The following is a 22,902-nucleotide window of genomic DNA, read 5'->3' on the forward strand; positions in this document are numbered from 1 at the left end:
CCAAAAATTTTAAAGTGGCCAGATATGAACTTTGCACTGTAACTATTGAACACTGACTGAAAATTACATGATGGCTATGTTTGGACTACACAGCAAGAAACTGACTAATATTATGTGTACAGTGCCTGTTTATAGACACTTGTGTTAAAAGAATACAAATTGTTAAATGCTGAGTTAATACATCTGGTTATTAGTTTAAAAAACAGCAAAATTAGAGGACTGGTACATGATGTATACATTTGGACTACATACTGAGGACTGACTGCATGATGTTTGTGACATGGACCCAGTAGTGCAACTGTCTAAAGCTTTGTCCATGATACCTATTCAAAGGTGCACACAAGATAGGCACCAAAAAATGGTAATATACAAGATTATTCCATATTAGATATTAATATAAAAAAGTAAAATTAAAGAGGCAAAGACACAATAAGTACTAACATGCCTTTGTTTAATAACACCTTTATAATTATAAAATGGCAAAATTATCAGTAATATTTGATAGGATAGCAATTCACTGTGTAAAAGGATTCCTCGAGTTTGCTAAAAAGTCTTCAGAAAGTGAAATTTTCTAATTGGTATAGTTACCAGACTAACAAGTTAATTTAGTGAAAATGTGTTTTTTTGGAAACATAAAAATGTGACAGTACTGAGTTTTGGAAATAATCACGTTTTAATGTCAGAACATTCTAGAACACAAAAATTTTGTTTGGGAATAATTTTTGAAATATGATGTTTTTGGAAAAAATAAAGTATTTATTGAAAAGAGGAGAATGAAGGCTTTCAAATAAGCTGTAACAATTTAAAATTAACAGCTTTTAGCTCATCAAAAATTTCTCTTTTCTATGGTTTTTACATATAGTAAATAATAAATATGTCTTTGGAAAAAATATTTCCATGTGAATTAACTATACTATTGTCATCAGTAATCAGAAAGTTACTCATTGAATAGTAAAATTGTATGAATTCCTTTTTGAGTGAGAAATTTGATATTTTGTACAACTTTTGAAGATCTATTATTAACAAAATGTGACCAGCAAAGGAAATATATATCTACTTTGCTCCAGTCTTTTCACATAAAGCAATCCTTGGAAGCAAGGGAATTGAACCCAGTTCTTTCCAAAGCAGTATGATATGATGAAATATAGAGGTAGACAAAAGAGTGATAGTAAACATAATGTTAGAGGTTGGAAGTGAATGGTGTATTGGACTAACAGAAGACTCCAATAGATTCTTAGGAAAAAAGAACAGATTATGTGTTAGTGTTTAAAATTAGGGGGTAGAGAATGGATGATCTAAAGGAAGCAGAAAAAAAAGACAGTAAAAGAAAAAGATGGATGCAAAGTGATTGAAGGAGAACTGCCAGGAAAGTGTTTATAAAGAGGTACTGCTTTGAAAGACAACATTACTTAATCCTACTAAACAAATTTTTGTATATGAAGTTATGGAATTTGTGTACTAAACATAAATATTGTTTAGCCTGGACATGAATATTTTTAATGTTAAGGAACTTTTTAAAAGTAGCTGTTTGTACTATAAAAGTAGTTGTTCATACTATAGCAAGTAACAAATGGGCACCACTCAACAGTGTGCCATGCTTATTTTCTATAATGAATAATGTTAAAGTAGTTTTCGTTTTAGATTGCAGATGAAGCCTTTGTTGAAGTAATTAATAATGTCTTAAGTAGTGGAGAAGTACCAAATCTATTCAAGGCAGAGGAGTTCGATGAAGTAAGTAGTATCACAAAATCTTACTAATATTTCTTGTCTAGGATTAATGTTTTATAAATAGAATAACCCAGTGGCAGATACAGAAAAACCTCAAGAAGGGGGTGCTAAAGATACGGTATCTTGAGCTACCTTTTCTTTTACCGTAATAAAAAATAATCAAGTTGCATGCAAAGTTTAAGAAATTTTTATTAAACTGATTATACATATGTACAAGACAATGCCATCTTATAATATAAAAGACTTGCAATTGTGGTTCTCTTCCTTAAATGATGAATTCTATGCACCTATTCTTCCTGGCAAATTGGTTAATTACGTCGTCTACAGGACAATCAATGTCAGGGTTAGTGTTCAACAGAGCTATTAAGTCAATCCCTGTGTGCCAGACAGAAATGTATGAAACATGATGACATGGACACACGTGCTGCATAGAAAAGAACAACTGCTTGATAACTCGATTCAGTTGAATCAACTGACGAAAGAAGTGAATGAATAACTTGCAGGCTGACTGGTGGAGGCGGCACGGGTGGCAGTGCATGTGGCCTCACAAGGGGGGAGGCGCATGCTCCTTGCGCCCCCCATATGTATCTGCCTCTGGAATTACCCAATAATTTCTGTGGTTGCCAGTGTCATGAATTAATTACAATTTGGACATGCTGATCAGATCCAAATAAATATGCTTCTATTCTTCTTTGGGAACTGCTTCTCCTGTGCAGTGTCTTCAGTGCTAAATGGTCTGTCTATCAATACTTTTTTATACGTTGATAGATAACTTCCATCAGACATGTGACAGATAACTTCCATCAGACATGTATTGTAGTGCCTCGAGAACTTTGGGGTAAATTCTAGAGACACTCGTGTTTCCACTATCTCGAACACACGATATTTTAAGGATGAGTGTGTGTGAGTGGAAATGTGTCTACTGCACCACGGTTTACATATGTTGCATGATGGGCGTGTGTTACAAGAAGACTAAAGTTCTGGCGGTCTATCTGTGCTGACAAGTGGTGGCAGTGCACGCCTTGGAAGCCGTATGACCAGTACAAGGAGTAATCAAGGGCTACTCTTTGGCAGTGAAATAGTAGTGACTGTTGGGAACAAATGAAATAGGTTTTATCTATAGACTCATATACACTGTTGTTTGACTTGCTAGGAGCAAGGGTTATTTAACCAAAAGAGACTGTAATGGTATATGTTAAGCACTCAAGTTTTCCAGACGTAGTTGATTTATGAGACTTGAAAGAACATGTGAAACTTGTGTAGTTGTCTTACTGTGAAGAAAAAATATGGCAGAGTTGATATAAAAGTGTTCTGAGAGTAATGAATTATTTCAATGGTAGAGAAGTAGTTCAGTAATATTTTTACTATCAAAAACAGTCTTCATCACAATTTATTTATTACGGTGACCGGTTTTGACCACTACTGTGGCCATCTTCAGACCAATGAGTAAGAACCTCTTTCTAGTGATTTACCACCAGAAGGAGGTTCTTACTCATTGGTCTGAAGATGACCACAGTAGTGGTCAAAACCGGTCACTGTAATAAATAAATTGAGATCAAGACTGTTTTTGATAGTAAATATCACTCTCACAATGCATTCAAAAGTAATCACTAATATTTCCCTAACCAGCACGTTATCTTCAGAGAATAAGCATTTTGAAGATCGACACAGCCGTCTGTCCTGAGAAGAAGATTGGCTGCAAACAATATGCAAATCGCCCACGAGAGACGTGTGATTCTTGCACCCCAGTACCATAGAGTCTCTGGTTGTAAGGAAAATCTTAAAGAGTATAATACAATTTTATTACAGTTGATTGAACTACATGTCATGTCTCATTAGAATCCACTACGTTAATACATTTTGACAAATCAAGAGAATTAGTGTCAGAATTACTGTTCAAAACCTTTCATTTTTGCTTCTAGGATGTCACTATTGTTATTGTGAGTGCCATTCTTCCATGACTTTAACGCATGCCCAAACTATGACATCTAAGAACAACCGGCCTGTAGCAGGTGGAGCCACTAAATTCGTCGTTCCATCTTGCAGTATACTGCGCACGTGTACCTCACATTAACTGTACATATTAATATATCATTTCTCCCACAGTAGTGCTGTACGAAACTTGGCTATTAACTATTAATGGAAAATTCAGTTAATGATAAAAAATCTTCATTTTAATTTTCCGATGTATATTAAATTTTCGTTGTCACCTCTTTATATTTAATAAGGTAATCACCAACTTGTTGCTGTGATTTACCCAAGTTTATACATAGGCCATTTACATTTCTTTTAAATGATTATTACTTCATCATATTGGGAACAACATACTGCAAGGTAATCACAACACCATACCATCTGTCGCAAAGCTCTGACATCTCCTTTACGTTCGAGCATGTGTGGATATAACTCTTTCACTACCCTGCGTGATCAAAGTAAGTCTCCTTATACTTTACTAGTTTAGGAACTCTTCAAAAATGGGAAACAAAATTCACTGCCACTCCTAACTTCTGTAAGAACTGTTTAGACACCGTAGGCTGTAGAAACCTACTTCTCAATCACTTATAATCTTTGCAGTGTTATTTTCCTCTCAAAATCTATCCCCCTAACACAGTCATCCCTTCTGTGGTTCCATCTAACCTCTGTATAGGTCCTCCCTTCCCTGAGTTCACCTAAACTTTTCCTCCAACATACAGTTTTTACAACTTAGAAAATTCAAGTACCCCCTCGTTCCCCATTCATCTGTTTGAAGAAATTTCTCCTTATAGATATGAATTCACCTGATCAATCAAAGCTATTTGCAAGTGTCAGTTTCCTCCCTCCTCCTGATCTAGAAAAACTTTCACCTATTTCTCGGTTAATGTTCTGGATGGATGATTGTACGGTCGTATATTACTCGACTCATTTGCTGTCACACTCTCATTGTACTCCTAGGCAATTTGCAAATATTTTGCATGGATGTTAGGATGTCATAACTAAATTTTGGGAGTGGGTGCAATTCCCTTTCTTTTCACCAGCTAACATGTTGTTGCTAACATGCAGGACATTACAATAGGGGTTCTGTTAACTCATGTTCTCTATCTTCGAAGCGGAAATTGATATGTCTTTCTACCATACTTATGTATGTGATGTGTGTGTGTGTGTGTGTGTGTGTGTGTGTGTGTGTGTGTGTGTGTGTGCAGAGGGGAGGGGGTGGGGATGCACACACGCTTGTATATGTTACTTCTTGGGCATTCCTGTGAAAACAGGTTTGTGTATCAATGTTTGAAATGGAATTAAGAAGGGCTTGTGTGATAAGAACTATTCAATACGGATAAGAAGAGGAAAAGTAAGACAAGAAGTGTTAGGTCCTAAGAAGGGTAGGATAGAGGACAGACCCCAAAGACTGATTTCCATACCTCCCCTCTCAGGATTCCTCCCTCACAGGTTCTTCACTGTGGAGCCAGAGGATGAAGATGTTCAGCATACCCAGCAGACAGACTTCTTGGGTTCACCAACACAGGCCCTGAAAAGAGATCCAAAAATGTTTTGTAATAGATTGTGGCCAGTGTACTTGTGTGCTTACCAGTGTGATTTTTGGACAGGTTGAAATCAGACGTCTACTTAGGGTATTTAACCTACCCTAAAAAAAAAAAAAAAAAAAAAAAAAAAAAAAAAAAAAAAAAAAAAAAAAAAAAAAAAAAAAAAAGGGTTACAAACCCAACCATAATATCATAATATTCATGAAAGGCAAGAAAATTTCTGTTGTACTATGCCGATTACTATGTGTTCTAGAATTTATATGTTGTGATCCACACATACAATAAGTAAATAAATAATTTAAAAAATCATTAACATTCCATTCAAGAACTTCATCAAGACTATATTGTCTTTCTAAGGCTATTATTTTCAAGACATTATACTTATTGACCCATTGCATGGTATTGATCTGCGAGAAAGTGGTTTAATTACTCATTAGCATAATGACCTGCATATTGCACTTGATGACTCCAGTGTGGATCAGCTTATTACATTGTCAACAACTATGTTTTTATAATCAAAGATGTTTAGTACATGTAGTTAATATTTATTTACTAATTAATGTAATTTTATGTGTGCAGTAGTTTGTATTGGTCTTCAGCGCAATAATTGTGTACATGATTCTAATTCTCTACAATGTATGTGTGACTAACGTTATTATGAAGAGATAGTAGAAAGAAAATTCATTTGTGGATTATAGGAAAGTAAAAGTACAAGAAACTGCCAGAGGGAAAACAAATTAGGAAAGAGTGAAGCAGTTAACTGAGAATGTGGCGGTTGTCACTCCACCAAATCTGCAAAGGGTGCAGACTCTCCTGAGGATCTACAGCACTTAAATATTATTCCTGTGTGCCAGTGGTGTTGAAAATGTTCTTCTGGATGCATTTCTAGTTACAACAATCAAACCTCACGTCTCAGTTTGTTTAGTGTATACACAAAGTTGTTGACACTCCACGTCAAACGTTCCTTTTTGTCTTTTTTAATTTTACTTAAATATCTGAAATTCCTATTTACCTTCCCTTGTGTGCTTTTCGACCAACATTTCTTCTTAAATTTTTCGTGGAAATCGTCCCAAGATTTAAAACTCTTGTGAATGAGCAATTTCCCGTTCAACTGCGTCACCTACCAGGTAACTTATGTACAAAATCTGTTATTTAGAATCTCCCCACATCTTTGGTAAGAATCAGGAGAAAACTTTTAAAAAATAGGGCAGAGAAACTTCACTATCTGGAGTAAATTTAGGAAGCTGTTTTGACACATTACTTAGTTATAGTTCTTCTGGTAAAACTCCTGATAATTTATTATCATCTTTAACCTGATTTTTACTTAATTTTTCTTTTGTTTTCTCTAGTTCCTTCCAGGCTCTCTTGAAATTTATCTTCATTTTCAATTAAATCACCTGAAGAATTAGGTTTGTGTATAGTAGAATCAATTCTCTCTTGCACCTTCTTCTCGAGTTGTTCATTTATACGTTCCACCCAACCAGTAACAGTAGTTTGTGGATTCATTGATACATTCCAATATTTAGTCTGTTCAAATACATTTAGCATTACTTATGTGTCTGTGATTTGCTCATGAACTTTGTTATATTGTTGTTCCATATTCTTCCATTTGCCTCAAGGGGGGAGGGAGGAGGAAACAATTAGGTAATTGATTACATATAATTTCTTCTCTTTATTCATTGACAGCATGTTTCAGACTCATTTGTGCCTGTTGACCCTCATTGTCGAGGACTACACTTCTTGCATATATTCTATTGCTTGAGTGGTCCATGCCAATCTTGTGAGCTGCTGCAAGAAAGTGGTTATTAAATACATTGGCTGCCTGGATACTATGATTTACTATTTCACTGTTTTCTTTCGTAACAAAGTCATTGCATTCCTTAATTGAGTTTCTGGTGTCTCTTTTTTGACTGTCGCCAATATATATTTGATTTTATTATCAGAATTACTGATTTCAGATGTTATTCATGGAATTAGGGGAAACCAGAAAACAAGAGAATTATAATGTTGGAAATGGTGTGTTACAGAAGTATGCTGAAAAATTAAGTCGGTATATAGTGTAATAAAGAGCACCTCCACAGAATCATTGAGGAAAGTGGTATGCATAAAACTCTGACTACATGAAAGTATGGGATGATAGTCCACATTTTAAGATATGAGGGGAGGGGGAGTAAATTCCATGGTATTAAGAGGGAGCTGTTATGATGTGTGTATCTTCCTATGCATATTAAATACACTGAGGTGACAAAAGTCATGAGATACCTTCTAATATTGTGATGGACCTCCTTTTGTCCAATGTACTGCAGCTGCTCAGTGTGGCTTGGGCTCAACAAGTCATTGGAAGACCCCTGTAGAAATATTGATCCATGCTGCCTCTGTTGCCGACCGTAATTACAAAAGTGTTTCTGGTGCAGGATTTTGTGCATAAACTGACCATTTGATTATGTCTCATAAATTTTAGATTGAATTCATATCAGGTGATCTAGGTGCAAAATCATTTGCTCAAATTTTCCAGAATGTTCTTCAAACCGATGACAAATAGCTGGGGCCCAGCGATATGGTACATTGGCATCCACAAAAATTCCATCATTGTTTGGTAACATGAAGTCCTTGAATTGCAGCAAATGGTCTGCAACTAACCAAACATAACCATTTCCAGTCAACGAGCAGTTCAGTTGGACTAGAGAACCTAGTCCATTCTGTGCAAACACACCCCAGATGATCATGGAGCCACACTGACTTCCACAGTACCTTGTTAACAACTTGGATCCATGGCTTTGTGTGATCTGTGACACACTCAGACCTTACCATCAGCTCTTACCAAGTGAAATCAGTACTCATCAGACCAGGCCATGGTTTTCCAGTTGGCTAGGGCACAACCGATCCGATCATGAGCCCAGGAAAGACACTACAGGCGATCGGTCATCCACTACCATAGTCCATTAATACCAAATTCCATTGCACTATCCTAATGATATATTCGTTGTACATCCTACATTGATTGGTGACAAAAAAGACAGTCTTTTGTCCAAAATGATGGTTTAAGGTATCTACATGTGTAGTAATTAATTTGAAACAAATTACAGTATCAGTCACAGTTTTGTTTGTAAAAAAAATCCAGCTAGTGCTGTAATTTGTTTCCAAAAACAGACAGCCACCTTGGCTTCCACAGCAAATTATTGTATAATTTTTAAGCATTCGACTGACAATATTACATCATTCTAAATTTCATTACAACTAAACAAGTATTTCAGCAAATTTACATAATTTATTGCATTATAAGCTGTTTAAGTTTTTCTTTTGCTATGTGTTTTGTAAAATAGTACTCTTGCAACTGAAAATTGGTCTTTTTGACAATTATCCAAATTTTGAGGTTATATTCATTAATCTTGTCTAGTATTAAGTTTCAACATTAATCCATATATATATACAGTGGTTGTTTTTTATGTTTTATTCGTGCATACATTTGCAAACATTTTAATATTTAGTGTTTTTCTTCTTCAAAATAGAATAAAATACATATTTCTGAACAATGCTGCATGATTATTATTTTAAGAGTATGGAAGGAATAGATTTGCTATTCACAATTTAAAGGAGTTAAGCTGTGGACAGGTACAATGAAAAGAATATAAAAAATACAGGGTGTTCAAAAATTTATAGAAGGGAGTGAGTATGTAATATTTTGAATAGGAACCTATGTCCAGAAACATACTATTTCCATTCTATGGTAGTTTCAGTTCAGATGTTTAACTCATCCACTTCTGCTCGAGGGACTGAATTAAGCGTGACAATTATTACATAACAATTTGAATGGGAACATAACAAAACATCCATTTATCACTTCAGCACATTTATTTGTATGAACACTTAAACATAGCATGTTTACATTATTCAAAAACAAAAAAGAACCCAACATACTGTACATACAGAACAGTGCTGTTGCATTACAACAGCAGCTTGATGTGGCAACCACCAACATTGTTACAGGTATTGTACCTACATAGCATGTTCTGATACACACTCTCCATTCCAGATGGTGTCTCTTCACTGTCTAGTGCAGTGGCAAGAACTTTTGTCACCAGATCTTCCTCTGTCTCTACAGGAGGCTTGTAGCAAGGCAGACATTAAGTGACATCAGGTGACTGTCTGATGTAGTGCTCACCATCCTGTCTACCTTGTTGCATACCAGGACAAGCAACTCTGAGACTTTTCTCTTTCCCATAGTAGACATGGTGTGTCACACATCTGAATTGAAATTGTCATAGAATGGAAATGGAATCCTACTCAAAATATTATGTACTCACTCCCCTTTAAAAGTCCAGGAAGTTTGTAAAAGGAATTTCCAAACATGCTGTATTTATGCTTTTGGACAAAATCCTTTCTCAGAAGTCGAAGTCTCACACATTCACACAACAGCAAATCACACACACACACACACACACACACACGCATGGCTACTATCTCTGACATGAGCAGCAATCTGCTGGGGTGGTAAGGAAGAGGCAAAGGCGGGGAGGGAGGAATAGCAGGTTAGTAGTGAGGGAAGATACTAGTGCTGCATGTGGGAACATGCAGTAACATGGTGGGGACATAATAAGGCTGATAGGTGCAGCATCAGGATGATGTGCTCAGGGGACGGTAACCGGGGAGGAGCAGGAAACAAAGTGGAGAAGAGGAAAGGACATTTGTTGCATTGGTGGGGTAGAAGGCTTGTTTGTTTTGTAGTAGGAGCAGGGAAGGGAAATGAAAGATGGAGGACAGGGACAAAGGGATGGTTCAGACCAGGAGGATTACTTAAATGAAGGATATGTTGTAAGAAGAATTTTCGGCTGTGATATTCAGAAAAGTTGATGTTGGTGGAAAGAATCCAGATGGCAGAGGCTTGAAGCAGTCATTAAAGTGTAGCACATCATGTTGGGCAGCACGTTAGCTACTTGGCGGTCCAGCTGTCTCTTGGCCACAGTTTGGTGGTGGCCATTCATGCAGACAGACAGTGTGCTAGTAGTCATGCCTACGTAGAATGTGGCACAGTGGATGCAACTAAGTTTGTAGATCACATGGCTGCTTTCACAGGTGGCCCTGCCTTTAATGTGGTAGGAGATTCCATGACAGGACTGGGTAGGTGATAGTGAGAGGACGTGTGGGACAGGTCTCGAATCTGGGACTACTGCAGGGATATGAGCCATGAGGCAAGGGGTGAAGCGGGATGAAGATGTTGCATAGCTTGGTTGAACAGCAGAGGGCTGGGAAGGACAGTAGGGAGAATATTTGTCATTTCAAGGCAATGTGAGAGATAGTCACAACTCTGGTGGAGACTGTGACTCAGTTACTTCAGTCCTGAGTGTACTGTGTGATGAGAGGAGTGGTTATCTGTGGCTGGAATGTGGATGGTAGATGACTGGTGAGACAAGGCCTGGGGGATCTGTTTCTAGAGAATGTTGGGAGGGTAACTTAGTCTGGAAAAACCTCAGTGAGATCCTTGGTTTGTTTGCAGAAGGACTGTTGCCAGTATAGATGTGACAGTGATGGATGGCTAGGTGTGGAATGGGTGGCAAGTATCAAAGTGGAGGTGTTATTTGTGGTTGGTAGGTTTGATATGGATGGAAGTACTGATGTAGCCATCCTTGAAGTAGAAATTAAAGGAAGGTGGCTTGTTGGGCTGAGTAGGACTAGGAGAAGTGAATGAGGGAGGATGTGTTGGGATATTGTGGAGGAATGTGGATATGATGTCCTCACTCTCAGTCCAGATCATGATACCATCAAAAAATCTGAACCAGGTGAGTGATTTGTCATTCTGGATGGTTAGAAAGGATTCCTCATTGTGTCATGTTGGTGCTGATTACTGTATCATGCATTTGGTAGCACATAATGCCTTCAAAAGAGAAGTTATTGGGGTGAGCATGATCACCTTAGGGACGAATGTAGCATTTGCATCATGTATCACTGACAAGTAACGTAGCTCCATGAATCTTGGATCATATTTAGAAATAAATGCTGCAGTGTAGTACAGAAGGTAATAGAAAGAAGTACACAATGAGATGAACAGAAATTATTCAAAGACAGTAATTCTGCTGAAGTCAGTGCGTTATATGTTGCCTCCATGAACCTTGCAAGTGGCAGGATGTGGTTCTTAGCAGGGTGTGTGATCAATACAGACAGCAATGCACGCTCTGAAGTGTGCTCCCATGTTATCCACAAGACTGGTAAGTAGTTCTTATAATATGGCATCATAGTAGAAGTATGAGTGGAAGTATTGTCTCGTAACATACAATTTCAAGCCATTGACTTAATGTACTGGAGACTCGTCTAAACACAAAAACTGGTTTACATTTTTCCTTATAATATACTTAATTAAGGAATTAATATTTTTTCTTCAAAAGTAACAAACTTTTAAGATTGACAGTTCTAAGTACTTGCTCTCTTCTGCTCAAATTTTCAGGTTGTCATTTATGAATTCTTCTACTGAAAAGTAACATATAAGGATGTCTTCAGTGTTTCTAAATTTATGCTGAGCGGTTCTCTTCCTTTGATTTTGTTATAAATTTTCATGCCCATATAATGTGGAGTTTGAGCTTAAAGTTTTAAATGGTGGGTGGGCGGCATAAAATTATTTTGATTTCTGGTGTTGTAATCAAGTCGAAAATGATTTGCTACAAATAAATCATATATGTATAGTGAGGGAACACTTAGTGTACTTAGATTTTTTAGGAGTGGATGACATGATTTTCTTCACCCTACATTGTGCATATTTCTAATGATGGTTTTCTGAAGTTTTAGTATTTGACACACATGGTTTGAGTTACCCCAAAATACAATTCCATACCTTATTACTAACTCAAAGTAGCTGTGATATACTTCTTTTCTTATGCCCATATTGGTAGCATTGTACAATATTCTCACTGCAAATGCTAGGCTATTTAATTTATTTGCAAGGTACTGTATATGTGATCCCCATGATAGATTTTTATCTAGTTGCATTCCTAGGAATTTCACACAGCTAACTTCCTGCAAATCTTTCTGTGACTGACCTTAGCAACCACACACAACTTAGATGATGCCACTCAAGTACAGCCAAATGGCGTCATTTTTGTTGCATGTGGAAACCCACTTTAAGGTCAGGGTTAGATTTTAGGCAGAGTGTTGTGGTTCTTTCTGCAGGTGTGAGGTTGGTTTCCATGTTGAGTGTTTTGAGGAATAATGGTGAGGCATGGTTCGAGGTTAGGAAATTCTGGAAAATTAACAGGGGGTGATTTTGGGGCAGTACAGGTAATCATGGTTGAATGGGGGAGTAAACTGAGTCAGGCAGGATTCCACAGATCGTATTCAGTATTTCATTATTTAATCCTGCCTGATAAGTTTACCGTATTTACTTGAATCTAAGCCGCACTTTTTTTCCGGTTTTTGTAATCCAAAAAACCGCCTGCGGCTTAGAATCGAGTGCAAAGTAAGCAGAAGTTCTGAAAAATGTTGGTAGGTGCCGCCACAACTAACTTCTGTCATCGAATATATGTAGCGCTACGCAGACATGCTTCACAGGCACAAAGACAAATACTGGCACCAAAACCTCTGCGTCAGTAAATAAATTAAAAAAAGGTGGAAGACGAGCTTTTTTTTCTCCGCCCCGAGTTTCGACCACTGCATTTTCATACATTATCCAACGAAGTAAATACAAATTCCGTATTGTTCCTCTTCGAACATAGCAGCATTTCAATGTACTACGAAAATCCGACTGGCAAGACTGTTTGGGATATTTGTCAATATGGCCAACTCTGCTTTCTGAATTTTTTCCGAACTGTGAGAAGAAATGGTTGCTAATAGGAACTTTTATGAATTGTGAATCACATGCAGTATTCTCTTCACCATAAGAATAATACGAATATAAACATTTTGCCATGTATTCTTTCGTGTTTGCTGCTATCTCATTTAAATCCTGTCCGCCTAATAAACTACGAAACTAGAGTGAGACAACAGCAGACGCGGAAGAATATACATACCATGTCATGTTTATATTTGTATTATTCTTATGCCTAATAGTGATACAGTCAGAAATGAAGCATGGCAATTCACTAGATTTTTAAATCTAAGATGACTCTAATTTCTGTGCATAATGTAATGTACTAAAGAGGCGTCTGCAAAGATTTTCAAACGGAAAAAATTTTTGCTAAATTCTCATTCAGAACATCTTCTATCATACGCAGTCTATTATTTGGTTCTTGTTGATCATTATCAAAGAAAGCAGCAGTGTAAGTACCAACTAACAGCAGTCTCTTGCCATTGTTTCGCTAATGAGACGATTTCTCACTTTGTTTTTTTTAATTGTAAGTGGCGGTAGCGTGCACAAAAGCAAGCCATGCCGCAAGCGGCGACAGGCGGTAAACCCTCATTTTCAGAATGCGACAAACAATGCATGCCACAGTACAGTAATGCATTTTCAGCTTTGAGTGACGGAAACACCTATAACAAAGAAAACTGCACTTGTCAGATCAAAGAAAAATAAGCAATCAATTCAAACCAGACGAAGCATGTGAAAAAGAAAGGGTACCTGTATAAACACGGACGGAGTGCCTGACGCATAACAACGGCTACCTGGTAAAGCTTAACTGCTAAGCTTACGACTCGAACCAAACTACTACAGCTGTATCGTCGTTCATTCAACCTAAATTGTGTCTCGTATTACAATGGACCAAGTTTGTTTCGATTTGGAAGTGCGGCCTAAAACTTTTCTCTCCCCTTGAATTTCGAGTCTCAGATTTCAGGAGCGGCTTAGATTCAGGAAAATTTTTTTTCCTCGATTTCGAGTCCCATTTTTCAGGTGCGGCTTAGATTCGAGTGTGGCTTAAATTCGAGTAAATACGATACTCCTCCATCCATCCTTAATCCTCTGTTCACCTACATACTCATGACTGTCTAGAGGTATCTGTCCTAACCACCCATAATAACAAATACATCACCTGGTTCACATTCATTGATGACATCTTCAAGATATGGAGTGAGGGTGAGGTTATCCTATCCTCAGTTCTGCAGAACATCAATACATTCTCCCCCATTCACTTCACCATGTTGTCATTAGCCCTACAAGCCACCTTCCTTGGTGTCAACCTAAACCTCAATCTCAGGGATGGCTACATCTGTACCCCTGTCTACCTTAAACCTACCAACCACCAGCAATACCTTTGCTTCAACAGCTACCACCCACTCCACACCAAGAAGTCCAATAGATAACACGAAGCCACATGTGGCCGTTGCATCTATATTGTCAACAGTCCATCTCCAAAAATACCAAAGGTGTCACTGAGGCCTTCACAGACCAAAATTTACCCTCACAACATTGTCTGGAAAGAGATCACCCATGCCTCGTCTCAGCAATCACTTACCATCCACCATGTATCCACATTCTGACCACAGAGCAGCACTCCTCTAGTGGCACAGGACTATCAGGAACTCACTCACATTCTCCACCAGGGTTTCAACTATCTCTCATCTTGCCCTGAAATGAGGAATACCCTCCCTGCTATTCTACCACTCTCAAAATAGTATTCCGCGGCTCACCCAAGCTATGCAATATACTTGCCCATCCCTACTTCACCCCTGCTCCCAACCCCTTGCCTCATGGCTCATGTCCCTGCAATAAGCTTAGATGCAAGACATATCCCATACATCCTCCCACTACCACCTGCTCCAGTCCTGTTACTGGCATCTCATACCCCATTAAAGTCAGGACCAACTATAAAAGGCAGGCAAGTGATCTAGAAACTTAACTGTGTCCACTCTGCTGCATTCTATGTGGGCATGACTAGTAACATGCTGCATGAATGACTATCATCAAACTGTGGCCAAGAGGCAACTGGATGATACAGTTGCTGAATGTGCCACCCAGTGTGATGTGCTTCACTTTAGTGACTGCTACACAGACTGTGCCATCTGGATTCTTCCCACCAGTAACAGCTTTTCTGAACTGCGCACCTGGGAATCCTCCCTATGCATGTCCTTTGTCCCCATAACCCCCCCACCCGCACTGAAATTCTCTCCCCACCAGCCGATTCTTTACCCTGCTCCCACTACAATATACACATGCCTTCCATCCCACCAAATCCAGCTACAATCCTTTCCTCGCCTCTACTTCTGTCTCTTATGTTTCGTCTCTCCTGCTCCCTCCCAGAACAGCATCATGATGTTTTACATCTAACAGCCCTGTCATGTCCTCCATGTTCCAGCATGTTCCCACAGGGAGCACCAGTATCTTCCCCACTACTACCATGCTATTCCTCCCTACTTATCCGTGTCTCCTTACCCTGACTACCAACCACAGCAGCTTGCTGCTCATGTTAGATGCAGTTGCATTTGTACCCTAGTGGCTGTAGATTCTTATGTGTGATTTGTTGTTGTGGGAATATGTGAGAGTTCGACTTCTGAGGAAGGACATTGTCCAAAAGTATGAACATTTCTGATATTCTTTTCATTGTGCCTGTCTGCAATGCAATGCTTCCTCCGTGTCCCGAGTAGCAGTCCATCTTTACCACACTGTTGAAAATATTATTTTATAGATAAAAAATCTGCTCACTAAGCAGCAGCAGAAGAAAACACATTGACACATATAAAGGTTAAAGAAATGTGCAAGCTTTCAGAGCCAGTGGCTTCTTTTTGTGCAGCCTTTCCAAGCCAGTGGTCACTTCTTCTGGCAGAAGGGGAATGAAGAGATATGAAGGAAAAGGACTGGTTGGGTTTAGAAAATGTAGAGAGTTTGGAAAAGTCCCCCAGAACCTCGGGTCAGGGGAGACTTATTGGATGGGATGGGAAGGAAAGACATCATATCTGGTAAGTCATTTCTGACATGCGGTTCTGAGTGACTTTTCTGGACTCTCCCTGCTTCCAAAATCTCACCAATACTTTTGAAGTTATCAGTCTTCATTCCCCTTCTGCCAGCAGAAAGGGCCACTGCCTCTGAAAACTTGCACATTTCCTTAACTTTTATATATGTTCATGCATTTTCTCCCACCACCGCTTGGTTAGTAAATTTTTTATAGATCCAATAATCTTGTGTTTTCAAAAATTGATTACTTTCCATATTGCTGTTATTCCATCCTGGACTTTCCATTGTTTCATTATTATCATAACATTTTTAATTGGATACAATACAAAAAATAAATTGTTAGGCCATAAATCAGGTTATTAACATTAACTATCCTGTAGTTATTGTTCATTGACAAAATGTTACCTTTCTTTACACACTACATTAGAAAAGGAACATATTTGGTGATGCACGTTTGGCTATCAGACCAATTTGATTTGTGTTTATCCCTCAATGCTGGGAAAAAAGTTTGTAAGGGAAGTTAGAAGTTTCATTACTCCCCTCCCCCTGCTGCCCCCTCTCCATGTTTTCCTATCATTTTTACTTCTCTTGCTTTGGCACTCACCAATTCAAGTAAATTTTCGCCTTCCTTAATATACTAAATAATTTTGTTTGTCTAGCATTCATTACAGCTATCTCTTCAGTGTCTGGAGAGGTAGCAGGCATATATAATTGTATTTTAGGGGGCTTTATAGTTTCATGTCTGTCTTTGTTATGATAATACACTATGTGATCAAAAGTATCCGGACACCTGGTTGAAAATGACTTACAAGTTCATGGCGCACTCCATCAGTAATGCTGGAATTCAGTATGGTGTTGGCCCATTCTTAGCCTTGATGACAGCTTCCATTGTCTCAGGCATACATTCAATCAGGTGCTGGAAGGTTTCTTGGGGAATGGCAGCCCATTCTTCATGGAGTGCTACACAGAGAAGAGGTATTGATGTCAGTCGGTGAGGCCTGGCACAAAGTCGGCGTTCCAAAACATCCCAAATGTGTTCCATAGGTTTCAGGTCAGGACTCTGTGCAGGCCAGTCCATTACAGGGATGTTATTGTTGTGTAACCACTCTGCCAAAGGACGTGCATTGTGAACAGATGCTCGATCATGTTGAAAGATGCAATTGCCATCCCCGAATTGCTCTTCACCAGTGGGAAGCAAGAAGGTGCTTAAAACATCAATGTAGGTCTGTGCTGTGATAGTGCCATGCAAAATAACAAGGGGTGCAAGCCCCCTCCATGAAAAACACGACCACACCATATGCTACGACCTCTGAATTTTACTGTTGGTACTATACACACTGGCAGATGACATTCACTGGGCATTCACCATACCCACACCCTGCCATTGAATCGACACATTGTGTACTGTGATTCATCACTCCACACAACATTTTTCCACTGTTCGGTCGTCCAATGTTTACGCTCTTCACACCATGTGAGGTGTCATTAGGCATTTACCGGCATAATGTGTGGCTTATGAGGAGCTGTTTGACCATGAAATCCAAGTTTTCTCATCTCCTGCCTAACGGACATAGTAGTTGCAGTGGATCCTGATCCAGTTTGGAATTCCTGTGTGATGGTCTGGATAGATGTCTGCCTATTATACATCACGACCCTCTTCAACTGGCGGTGGTCTGTGTCAGTCAACAGACTAGTTTGGCCTGTATGCTTTTCTGCTGTACATGTCCCTTCATGTTTCCACTTCACTATCACATCAGAAACAGTGGACCTAGGGATGTTTAGTAGTTTGGAAATCTCATGTACAGACGTATGACACCCAATCACCTGACCAAGTTCGAAATCCTTGAGTTACGCCGAGTGCCCCATTCTGTTCTCATGATGTCTAATGACTACTGAGGTCGCTGATATGGAGTACCTGACAGTAGGTGGCAGCACAATGCACCCAATATAAAAAACGTATGTTTTTGGTGGTGTCCTGCTACTTTTGATCACATAGTGTATGTTCACTATGATTTTCATACTAGTCCATCCACATTCACAGTCTCTCTTGTCCATTATTAGACCTACATCTGAATTCATCTTTACTTTTCCATTGATAACACTGTTCTGACCAGATTTAGGTCTGACAATAACAAGGACACATTTTTGGTCAGTGATTAAATGAAGTTTGGTTCCATATAAGATCATACAGAATTTGAAAATACCTAAAAATAATGGCAAGAGCTTCTTCCACAATTTGGCAGTAGTTAACCTGAACTGTTGTTAAAATATTTAACTATGCAAACAAGTATTATGAAATAAACAGAATAACACTGTTCAGTAATCAGATTACAGATGGTAGGATTTTAAGGTATTAAAAAAAAAGAAAAAGGACCCATAGTGACGTGACAGCACAGATTATACACATGAGAAATCCATCCTTTAAAACTGCAAAACTGTGGCAGCTGTGCTGCAAAAATGCATGAATGAGCCAGAGCAACTTACAGCCAGCCCAAGTTATATGCGTCAGGCATCCAGTGCTGTGCGTACCTGCCGTTAAGCAAAATTGTGGCAGTGTGTGGCATGCATGGATGCAGGTCAGGAAAAAAGCAACAGCAGCGCGAACTGAGTTGCCATACTCTAACATCCTTGTATGACAATTTTAAGTGCGAATTTAATATACTAAGTTCCACTTCTTTTACGAGATGACTTACTTGACATGCTCGGCCGACTTTTCTTGTTTGTTAGCCTGCTGCTGCAAACTATCTTTCACTTTCTTCTCTAAAGTTTGCTGCTAGGTACAGGAATTTCTTAAGACTCTCTCTACTTATAAAAATAAGAAGACATACCAATTTCATTTGCTTCAACTAATGATGTACATTTGAACTTCAGACATATTACAAATCTCACTCTTCATATAAATATATACTGCTTTGTAAGCCTCTTGTGTCTTTAAACATTAGAAACAAACTAACTTACATATAAGAGAAAGTTGGCTTAAACACCATGTCCAGTCTCAACGTGGACCTTAATACACGTCTTCCCTTCAACAAGGTTAAGACAAGAGTTTTTTTCAAGAGTACCTTCTCAACCTTTCTCGTTATTATAACAATGGTCAGTGACAAAATTAGCACAGAATAACATAGCAGCTCCATGGTTCTCATGTACACTTTCACTGAAACTTCCATGGATTGCCCGACAAGTACTTGTCATTGCCATTTGACAGCCGTGTCTACATTCTTCTCACGACCGAATTTCAAACCTTCACACGTGTGACGTGCAGGAGGTAGAGTTCTATCATCCCACACTCATTTCTAAAATATCATATATTTGAGACTGCAGAAGGCCAAGTGGTTCTAGGATTTACACAGAAATTCTTGAAACACTACATCCCCCCCATATTGGGCACGTTATATTTGATACACAATCATTATGTAAATAATATCACTCATAACAACATTTCATATCATAACAATATACTTTTCTTATACATGTTTATACATTCATATTTCCCTTCAACAACAATCTTTGTTTCTTTCTCTAGAATAATCTTTAGCTGAGTGTTTCTTTATTCTATTCTTACTTTACTTTAAGATCCAGGCATGAGCATTTGTTTGTGGTTTGGTCAGCCTCCGTAGTAGTTAGGAATTGTAAGGACTCTTTCCTTGTTTCTATACTTCCAATTGTAAACTCTAGGTGTTCATGACACATGAGTAATCTACTTTCCATTCTCATTTTTTGTACTGCTTTTCTTTAGTATATACTATTTTTACTATTTTTTTGTAGTTTGGAAGAACTGTGGGCAAAATGAAAGTGGTCTTTTTGACACTCGTAAACTTACATGAAATGTAATAATGTTAGTTGTGCATAGAATTCAAACTTTCCAGAACAATCCCTCTAAAATTTGTGACTTTTGTCACAATACTGTCCCCTTCTCCTAGGATTAGCACCTATACCTTGCTTGTGGGTTGACCTTATGAGAATATTTCCTCTTTCCATTCTTGTAGGTATGCCCCTTTACAAAACATTCCTATATTTAGGCCACAGGTCATCCTATCTACATGTAGGTACGCCTGCCCTATATACTTAGCAAATGCCGAGTATGCCCCTCATATCCTTTCTGAGTAGGCCTCATACTTCATTACCCTAGTATACATTCCTATGTATACTATAATTAGGTATTCTCTGGTAAAAATGGAAATCTATTTTACACTTTGCATTCACTTTTTACTGCTTCATTTACTCCCTAGAGTCCTCCTCTACTTCTCAACTTCCTACTCTTAGTAGATACTGTGTCTATATATACTATTCAAGTCTCACTAACCTACAATTAATCAGAATATTTATTAAACTGACATTTCCTAATGATCAGCATGAGTAGTGCCACTCCTGCTTTCATTTTTCTCTCTTTGCTCAGGCCTCTTCCTTGTCTATCTCCTGCTCATTACTGCTTTATAGTTATCCCACAACTCACATGCTTTTGTCTCCTTCTATATATATATATGTGTGTGTGCATATTTCCCTGTGTACACATATTCTTTCTTTTACAATACCTGGTGATTCTCACATCATGACAGGCTTTTTAGTCTGTAGTTTCAATATTTGTGTCTAAATGTATTTTTGTGTGTATACGTATGTGTGTTCGTCTAGTCTGATTCTTTGGCCTTCTTATCTAAAGATAAGATGTAAGTTATTAGAAACCATGCAAACAAGGAAGGACTTAAACAATAGAAGTCTGTGAATATGGAAAGAGGGAAAAAATAGATAGGTCCTCAAATGAGAAGTAAGAAAGAAAGGAAAAAAAAATACATATGATTGCTAAGATCCAAGAAGAGAAAGAAGATAGCCTCAGAGACAGGAAGCTGTTCCCACCCCCCTTCCCCAGGATCCCTACCCCTCAGGTACTTGAGTGAGACGCCAGAGGAGTTTTGGTGTTAAATCGTCTCCTACAGAACGGATGTTCCCACCTTCACCCTTGAGGTCCCCAAAGGAAATCTTAGCAACCCCATGGAAACGGCAAATGGTGAAGAATCAGGCACACTTGTTTGCGAGGGTTGTATGAAAGGTGTGATGTGTGTTTTGTGTTAGCCATGATTTATTTGCTCTTGTAAACAATGCTTTTATTTACAATACCCACTTCTTTCAAAACCTATACAAACCCTCCCATTTACATCACATCTTATAAAAGGTATAAAATACTCTATACAAAATAGAAAATTTATGCACTATGGTATTCCAGTTGTTTAATTATTCACCTGATATTATATTATCCATAAATATAATACTCTATTCATTTTATTTTATTTTGATATCACTCTCTTTCTTATTCTGTGATTCTCCTAAGTTTTCTTTATCTTGTTGTCATATCCAGTTTTCTAAGCACTATGATTATAGAATTGTTAAAGATGTTAGGAATAGGTGACAGGATAGTTTAAGATTTTAAAGGAATTCGATGCAGGAAAACTATTTTGGAAATAACACTGAAAACAGCTCGGGATCCAATGGTCATCACTCCGCCCGTTTACTCAGAATGTTAACGTCCCTGGGGGAATATATGACTCTGCCCAGGTCCCATGGACCTGATATTAAGTTTTCTTATGTATTAGCAGACCAGTATTTCTCTTTAAACTTTTTTTGGAAGTCTCCCCAAGAAGAAAAATTCTCAATATTCATGGTTCCCCTTTCTAAGGCTTCTCCTAGAAGGTAACCCACAGCAGATTAGATCTTTTTAGAATCTTTCAAATTCTTTGGCAAAGCTTGGTTGAATCTTTTCAAAAAGTGTGTTGGATGTACATCCCTGTCTGGCTTAAATTTAGGGAGTTGCCTGGATAATCCTGAATTAGCCCCGCATTGCAGATCAGTTCATCACTTCACTAGTTAATACCACATTAGGTGAAGTTATCCTTTTGTCTACTTTATCCTGGATAAGCTTGAATTCTTTCCACAAGTCATCTATACCTTTCCTGGTATCATTAAGTTCAGAAGATAGAATAGGAGATACTTTCCAGATGTTACTCTCTTGGTAACTTTCAATCTATAATTTCTTCAACCTGTTCCTACAAACTACTTATATTTATGATATCAGAGTTTGCTAATTTCTCTTTGAAGTTCCTTTCCACATTATCTACTCGTGTATTAACACCTGTAATTTGCGATTGAGTTATTGGCATTAAATTATCCTGCTTATCGACATTCTCTTTCAAAGTACTCAACCCTGTCATTATTGCAGTAAATCTAACATTACATACATTTTCAAAGGATTCTGACTTTTCATTAAGCTCTGATTCTACACTATTATATTTGTCTTCAATATTCAATTCTAACCTTTTTGTCAAATCCTGAAAATTGTCTTTCTGTTTCTGGCTAAAGTCAGTGTACATTTGATTTACATGAATGGTCAAGGAACTAGTCTATTCATTCTTTAAATCTAAGTTTAAATTCTCTACCTTACTATTTAAGATGTCAAATTCCGTCTTTAAAGCATCCATGCCTTCACACAGATTACAAAATTCTTTGCTTTGTGAGTCAACTTTGGTATTTAACAAACCTATATTTGCTGCTTGACTACTTAAGGTTTCACTCTGGTTATTTAATTGAGAATGTACTGAGTCTATACTGAACCTAGTTTTTCACTTAGTCGCATTTAAAGCTGCACTTTGGGCTTTGATTAAGTTTACTACCTCAGTGCAGTCTGGCACTTCTTTACTAACTCTCATGGCCGTAGCTGGTTCTTGAGTTTCCTCAACTTGTTGTATGTTATCCATATTCTTGCAAGCTTACATGCATGGCTTCATACAATCTCATGTTACAAATTTTCCTCATGACTAAGCTGTTCTCTTTATTGTTATTTCTGAGTACAAGTAAGCC

The 22,902-nt window shown here is 38.0% G+C and overlaps 1 protein-coding gene across 1 annotated transcript in view; it reads left to right on the forward strand.

Moving 5' to 3' along the window:
• Positions 1 to 22,902, forward strand: part of LOC124619703 (dynein axonemal heavy chain 2) — a 1,014,172-nt gene that overhangs the window by 644,455 nt on the left and 346,815 nt on the right. The window contains 1 exon segment of the mRNA XM_047146260.1: positions 1,642 to 1,731. Coding sequence (XP_047002216.1) covers positions 1,642 to 1,731 — 90 coding nt within the window.

The sequence above is a fragment of the Schistocerca americana genome, chromosome 6 (genome assembly GCF_021461395.2).
Source record: "Schistocerca americana isolate TAMUIC-IGC-003095 chromosome 6, iqSchAmer2.1, whole genome shotgun sequence".
NCBI lineage: Eukaryota > Metazoa > Arthropoda > Insecta > Orthoptera > Acrididae > Schistocerca > Schistocerca americana.